This window comes from Uranotaenia lowii, chromosome 3, assembly GCF_029784155.1.
Source record: "Uranotaenia lowii strain MFRU-FL chromosome 3, ASM2978415v1, whole genome shotgun sequence".
Lineage (NCBI taxonomy): Eukaryota > Metazoa > Arthropoda > Insecta > Diptera > Culicidae > Uranotaenia > Uranotaenia lowii.
In genome coordinates, this window is record NC_073693.1 from 158,757,371 (window position 1) to 158,765,159 (window position 7,789).

The 7,789-nt window shown below is 38.0% G+C and overlaps 1 protein-coding gene across 1 annotated transcript; it reads left to right on the forward strand.

Annotated features, from left to right (window-relative positions):
* The first annotated feature begins 286 nt into the window (after positions 1-286).
* LOC129752774 (uncharacterized) lies at positions 287-1,207 on the forward strand. Its single transcript, XM_055748543.1, has one exon. The coding sequence runs from the start codon at positions 287-289 to the stop codon at positions 1,205-1,207; it is 921 nt and encodes a 306-aa protein (XP_055604518.1).
* Positions 1,208-7,789: the final 6,582 nt, after the last annotated feature.

The following is a 7,789-nucleotide window of genomic DNA, read 5'->3' on the forward strand; positions in this document are numbered from 1 at the left end:
GGGCTCTGGACATCGCCCATCGTGGTCACCCGGGAGTAGTTACCATGCGTCGATATCTTCGCGAAAAAGTATGGTGGCCTCTTATGGACCGTGACGTGCTGGAAAACATACAACAATGTGCCGGTTGTGCTGCTGTGAGCCGACAATCGCCACCTGAGCCGATGTCGAGGAAGGAGATGCCGGATAGGGCCTGGCAGGAAATCGCGATTGATTTCTTTTCTGCAAAAGAGTGCGCCACATTTCTCATTGTTGTCGATTACTATAGCGTTACCTAAAAGTAATTGAAATGAGATCAACAACTGCGTCGAAGACAATTGAAGCACTTGAAGTAATATTCAATGAACAGACTTATCCCGAAACCATTAGGTCCGACAATGGCCCTCCGTTCTCTAGTGCTGAGTTTGCCAAGTATTGTAAGGATAAGAACATACGGCTGGTTCGCACAATCCCTTATTGGCCGCAAATGAATGGCCTGGTAGAGCGGCAAAACCAGGGGATCCTCCGGACGTTGCGGATTGCTAAAGCCACTAATATGGATTGGCGCAAGGCCATCAAGGATTACGTATATATGTATAACACATCCCCTCATTCCATAACGGATAAAGCACCCATGGAGTGGTTGACAGGTAGACCGATAAAGGATTTGTTGCCAGCCATTAGAACCGAAGTTGCACTGCGCCAAGATGAAGGTGTTCGAGAGACCGATGCCATTAGAAAGCTGAAAGGAAAAGTATACGCGGATCAGAGACGAAATGCTAAGGCATCCGACATTAAAGAAGGAGACTTCGTGATGCTTAGAAATAATGAAACAGGAAAATTGGAACCAAAATTTCGACTTGAGAAATTTCAAGTGAAGAAAGTTTCTGGACAAGACGCCATCGTGACTAATGAGGAAGGAGTTATTTTGCGTCGCTGCGTAACACATTTAAAAAAATGGCCTTCCGTTAGAGCTCCAGAATCTGCAGAATTTACTTGTGACTCTTCTGCAACGGAAAACGACTCTTCCACAGAACCTATCAGAGATTCCTTTGTCCAACCAACACATCACGATGATGATCATCACCTTCAAGACCAGAGTGCTCCCAGCCACCCGCTGAGATCAGCGATTAAAAGAAAGACCGAATCTACTCAACAGCCGTCGATGAAACGTCCTGCTCGAGAGAGGAAAGTTCCGCACCGTTACGTACAACTGTTAGAAGACTTTTGATTAAATTTCTTAATTTTTTTTTCTCTTAATTTTTCTCTGGTTACTTTGTTTATGAAGACGAGGGAAGAGATGTAGGATACGTTCGATTAGTAAAGCATTCAAGTATGGGTGAAATCATAAATAGGTTCGATTAGTTTAAAGCATTGTAATTCTGGCAGTAACGAACGAACCGCCGAGAGAGGAGGTTAATAAAGTGGTATCAACCAAGCGCACTACCGACTCGGAATTCTACACAGCCAATCAACGATGTCCTTTAAAAATGATGTCCTTTAATTGGAAAGTTTTCGTGAGGCGAGATCCGTTTGTGAATTTCAATTTGTCCCCCATTTGGGGTTGCCGTAAGACGTAATTCTTCATCAAAACCACCCAATTTTGTTTTGAGCTTCTTTACGTATAATTTTTAAAAGTCAAAATATTACATCAAAAGTTGGTTTATTCATAAAATTCTTTCTTGCCTTATGTTCAAACCGTATTACCCTCAAAATGCATTGATTAGATATGTTGTTTCGTCAGCCGTTTCGTCAAACGGCCGTAGGCGCATTTAACCCGATAGGCCCATTTAGGAAAGCTTTCCCCTATTGTCCATCTGCATGATGTGTATACATCTTGATTGATAGCCAAAGGCGGCATCCATAAATTACGTATCGCGAAAAATTCACTTTTTTTACCCCCTGCCCCCTCCCCCCCGTATGTCACAAATCGTAACGCTGAGACGTACCCCCCTATGAAAATTACGTAACGCTGATAATTACCCCCCCTTCCTCCTAAGATTTTCTCATGTTTTTAAATACTGATTTTCGAAGGTCAAAAAATATGTTAATCTAAATTTTTTTTAAGTTCTTTAAAACGGAATTAATATCGATCAGAATCGCTTCTTAGCACTCATTGATGATAATTCTCTGATAAAATAAATTGAATGTTACGAGTTGCGCTGTGCTTGTTTACTTTATTTTGTTCAAAGAGCATAACTGCCGCTATTTGCAAGACTGTCCCATATGCATTTTCGTCATTTTTCAGTTTATCTCAGAAATCGTTCAAATACAGTTAGTTCTTCAATTTAGATAAAAACTTTCATAACTTTGTTCTCAACATATATGAAAAAATACCAAGTCATGTCTGTCCCATATGAAATATACCCGCAAAGCTGTCCCATATGTCTATTTATACAGAATGCTTCAAAAATGCTCCATTAATTTACGTTAATTTTACAAATATTCATACAATGTGTGCGACAAAATAAGCATTCATTGAAATTGCGAAAGTTAGACTAGATAAAACAGTACAGTAAAGTTAAAAATAACAATCTCCATAATTTTTAAAAGCTAAGTTTAGCCTAATGGGTGAATTCCATCAAACTGTTTTTTTTTTTAATTTCGCATAAAGCTTATTGAATTGTTCTCTGTAAAACATGGAAAAAAGTCAGCTACAAAGCCATATTTTTTAGGGTTTTGTCATACCGTTACTTGCTGCTTACACTTTCATAAAATCTATGAACAAAAATACGCGTACCTGATATTTAGCACACACTTAAGTCATATTGAATTGATTTTTCTCATCAAATATTTGCAGCCAAGATACTTTGCTGTTTCTGGTTCAACATTAATTAAATTTGAAGGTATTTATCGTCATTCTAAAAAGATAATCGACCGAAAAACTTTCCAAAATATGATGGTACAGGTTGTTTTATTCATGGAACGTTGTTATTCATTTTATTTAAGACCCACTCAATTCTTACGATAAACTTTCTTTATCGTTGACTATCTAAACATGTCATAAACATCATTTCAAACTTATTTTTATCAGTAAACAACCGTTAAAGTGAATAATACCGCGCAAATAGAGAGAATCAAATGATCAAATGATAAAAGAAAAGCCAAATATGGAACAGCTTTGCGGGTATATTTAATCCGCATGCGAAATATACTCGCAAGGCTGTCCCATCGTTATTTTCTCATCCGCATCAACAACTTCCAAATCAAAAACACATTGGACGAAATTCTACAACAATTATCTTAATATCTGTGAAGAAAGAAGTAGAAAAGGTAAAGTTTCAACCGAGAAATTCACGAAAGTTTATAAAAATCTTTAAAGCCGTTTTTCTCGGTTCGTTGTTTTTGCATATGGGACAGACTTGCCGGCAGCGGCAGATAACTTGTTACGCAAAATATACTCCACTTAGTAATATTCGTCGGGATAATCAAAATTGCATTTTTTTTAATGCAAGAAAAAATAGTAAAATGCCCGTCTTAACGTTGAATTGAGTTCTTGGGGGTAAATTTACCTAATATTCGGTTTTCAAACGGTTATTTCACGGATATTCAATACCCATTTCAAGGAATCTATCTCAGAATCTTTCAAACATGTTGAAAGTCACAAATTTTAATCTGATTTTCGTTTGATTACCATTCCGCAAAATTGCATGACATCAAAATAGCTACGATGGAACTGAATTTTTAAAAGAAAAATCGTTACGTAACGATGAGCATGCCTCCCCCCTCCCCTATGTCACAATTCGTAACGATCGTGTTTACTCCTTCCACACCCTAGAACGTTACGTAACTTATGGATGCCCCCAAACCAGTCGGCTTGAACTATGGCTTAGATAAACCTCTCTCGGAATTGGTGATGTACAGCATCACTTCCTGTTCAAACTTATGTTTGAACTTAAATTGAATGTTCGGAGATATAAAGGAACTATCCTTGGAATAGTGTCGATCGTTTCCGGGGATGTGCGTCTTCGCAAGAGGGAAGTAGCCTTCGTCGCCAAAACAAAGCATTTTTCGGAATATTTTTTATCATCCAGAGGCATTGTAATTTAAGGGTCGAAATCTGATCCTCAGAGTATTCTGGAACTCGGCACTTAATTTCAACTTTTTCAATGTCTTGCCAATGTACTGGTGAGAACGATTGAACTTTTTGGCGGCATCCAGTTGACACAGTGAATCCTTGTTGTTGAAGGCACGAGAAAGAGAAAGAGGACCTTTTGCCTCCATAATTTTCGCTGCTCTGATACTACCTTGCTCGCGAGTAGTTGTAGGGGATTTTAGGATATGGTAAACAGTGGAAAGTCACTTTAAAAACGTTTTTGTGACTTTTGTGCAGTTCGTAGAATTGTACAACGCGCTCGCAAAACGCTTCTTGCTTCGATGGCATTTTGAGAAAAACTGGACTAACATAAACAAACCAAAAAATACTGGCGAAAATAGGAGAAGAAATGCTAACACATATACACTCTCATTTTTCTGTGAGCTCGTTTATGTTTGAGTATTGGTGCCTCGAAAAGAAATCCTAAATTTTAGTTGCCACCCGTTAGTTGTTTAACCATCTTAATGGCATTCGCGACTTTATACCAACGATGCAGTTGGCGGCAGTTGTTGAAAAATTTATCGAGTACAAATGTGTTTACTCTTGGGCTCGAGCTCGTGGATATCGGCTCAGGAGGCAAATGATTGACTGAGCTAATGAGAAACTGAGCTATAACACAAGCCTTCTTGTCTACTGAATCTGCTGTTGCACTATGTGGGTATTCTTGTTCATTGTTTTTTTTTTTAATCAGGCGTGGAAATGTCATGACTTGCCATATTCTATCATGATGAATGGGAATGATCCAAAGTTTTCGAAATTAAATCTTAGCGAATTAATCAATTGTTGGGGCTAAGGCTATTGTAATCGTCATTTGTTTCATCTTAGTTCTTTTAATTAATGTCAAAACTGGTTCCTTAGGAGAAAACAGTAAAATTATTGTTGTTGTAGTTGGTTATCCACCATGGGTGCACGGATTCACCGCAGTTTCTGCCTAAGTATGTGCTCACATGCATGCTTAGATTATTAAGTTCAACAAATCTCCAATGCAGCGCGTACATCATACCCGCACCCCATGACTTGGTAGGAACTGTTCAGATCCCGGCAACGTTATACAAACCGGGTGGAGCACATCTCTCAGATTTAAGCTTTTTTTTTTAGATTTGAGCTTTCAAAAAAAGTTTAAATCTGAGGAAAGAAAGCTTAAAAACGAGATTCACCAAGACTTATTTAGAAGATGATGGTCACACGATACATAGACAAATCGTGTAACGTCGCCAGGATCTCGAACTGTTATGGAGTGAATGTATTGCGTGTGTTGATGTAGGTATATTTTGGAAGAACGAGTCAATCAGGTGCGCTAATTTACTTACAGGTATTCCGGCATCCGTGTATATACCTGGTCAGGTTTTCTTTCCGATACCGGGAATCGAACCCAGTACGCCTGGCATACTTAAACCAGACTCGCGCCAGCATATTCATTAGACCTTATCGGCGCTATGGTTTCTTAGGAGTAAACGGTAAAATAATTCAATAAAAGGTAAGTATATGAGGAAAACTCAACTTTTCAAAGGATTTAATGGAGGTTTTCGTTTTAGTAACGTTTCTGTTATTTTCTGTTTCCTTTTTAACAGCGAGTAATGGCGTTATATCCAAGGCCAATGACCAGAGATAAGGTACAAAGGAATTCAAAATTTCATAGTCCGCCTAAAATTTGGAATTACTGTGTGAAAGAACCTTATTTTCATTCTCTTGAGGAGAAATAACCAAGGACCACACTGCTTTCAAGTAAATGAGCTCCCAACGTAACAAATAATCTTATTATGAAAACGTACGGTACTGTTTTCCACGTTTCTTCCTTCCAATTTTTCAGTTGTCTTTGCGTCTCATACTGAACAGTGGGCCCGGCCGAATAAAGGTTGGTAGTAAATGTACTTTTACTACTCACCGGGATGCTGACAAGATCTGGCTGTGTATGTATCATAAGCATAAGCACGACGAACTTAGTAATTCAGACTTAACAAAAAAAATTAACTGTCAGATTTAGCATAAGGGTGATGCATTCAAATCGAGCATTCTATATTTAAAAATATCTAAGAACCAGTATTTCCTATTCACAATTTCAAACTCTAATTGTCTTAGCATTTTCTAATCAACATTTGAGACGCACCATTTAAACTGCCCGTAGCAGACTCAGAAATTTTTGCTCAGTAAATCAGACTCTGCTTTTAGAAATCAATTCACATAACTACGTAGTATTTAGAAACTTAACGTTCAGACTTAACGTTCAGAGTCTGCATCCAGACTTATCTAGTGGTAATAAGGACTTAACATTTAGATTCAGCATTCAGCTCCATTCAGACTCAACATCCAGACCAAACATTCAGACTCAGCATTCAGATTCAACATTAGACTTACAATTTTAAACTCAGCTTTTCATAATCAACATTTCGGAGTGATTTCGGACTCGGCATAACAGATTCGTCTCTTAAGGCGCATAATACAGACTTATCATTCAGATTTGAAATTCTAGACTCAGCATTTCTTAAGCTTCACAATCTAAATTCGGACTCTGAACTTAGAGTTTGGTTTCGAAGCTTGAACTCGAGGTCTGAATTCAGATTTTGGGTCCACAGTCTGAATTCAAAGTTAGAATCCGATGTTTGAGCTTGGAGTTTGAGATCAGAGGCTCAATTAGGAGTATGAACACGGATTCAATACTTGAAATCTGATACTGGAGTACTAATTATGTAGCAGTCTGAGTACGGAATTTAAATTCGGAGTCTTAATTCGGATTTCGAATTCAGATTGTGAGTTCGGAGTCGAAGTTTAAAGTCTGAGTTCATAATCTGTATTCTCTTCACTACTCTGTTCGAAATCTGAACTAGCAGTCTGAGTTCGGAATCTAACTCTTTTTTAAATGTTTTATTTATTGCCTTGATTTATGTTTTCCAAAAATAAGTTTGAAATTAGAGACGAACCAGAGAGGCTGAAAGTCTTTCTAATAAAGAATTCGGCGTCAAACCGAGTTTTGAAAAGGTATTCAGAATTCAGAATACAAATTCAGAATGCCATTGTATATCGACACATACATAAGTAAAGTTTATTACAAATGTATTTTAGCTAAACCATTATTATGAAAAGTTCAATCACCTTTTTATAGTTTCCCATTGATCTGAATTCCGCTTAGTGCGCTTTTGTAGTCGATCAGCAAAACATAAATTAAACAACGTCTCAGCCATTCACAGCATTGAATCTTTTACAAACAAACCGTAGCGCAGACAAGCCAAAAAACCATCCCAAAAGGTTATAAAAATACACCTGGGAACTAATAATCTTGGCAAGAAACAACAAACGACGGCATTTCGTGGCAGCTCAAAAGTCGCTGAATAAGCACGTGCCTCATGATACGCCGCCTTTCCCATTATTAGCGAACGAGTCAACGGAAATCGCATCGTAGCGATTTTCCTACGTTTCTTTATTTTTTCGGGGAACCGGGGACGGTCGTCCAGTTGGCAATGAGCGTCTTTACGAGATATAAATGGAAGATTAAGATTCAACCTTTACTTCCGTGTAAAAACATATTAAGAGCATTTTCCTTTCTCCCCACTCACAGCGCAGAGGAATTGGTTAAGTGCTTAGAAATGCTTCCTGGAACATCATGGGATGATCCCGAGAAAAAAACATTGAGTTTCATGTAAACAAGATGTTAAGTAGCTTAATTGTGTTGAAAGGGAAATAAGGAAATTTTAGTAACTAGATTCTTATGTTTTTGAGTTT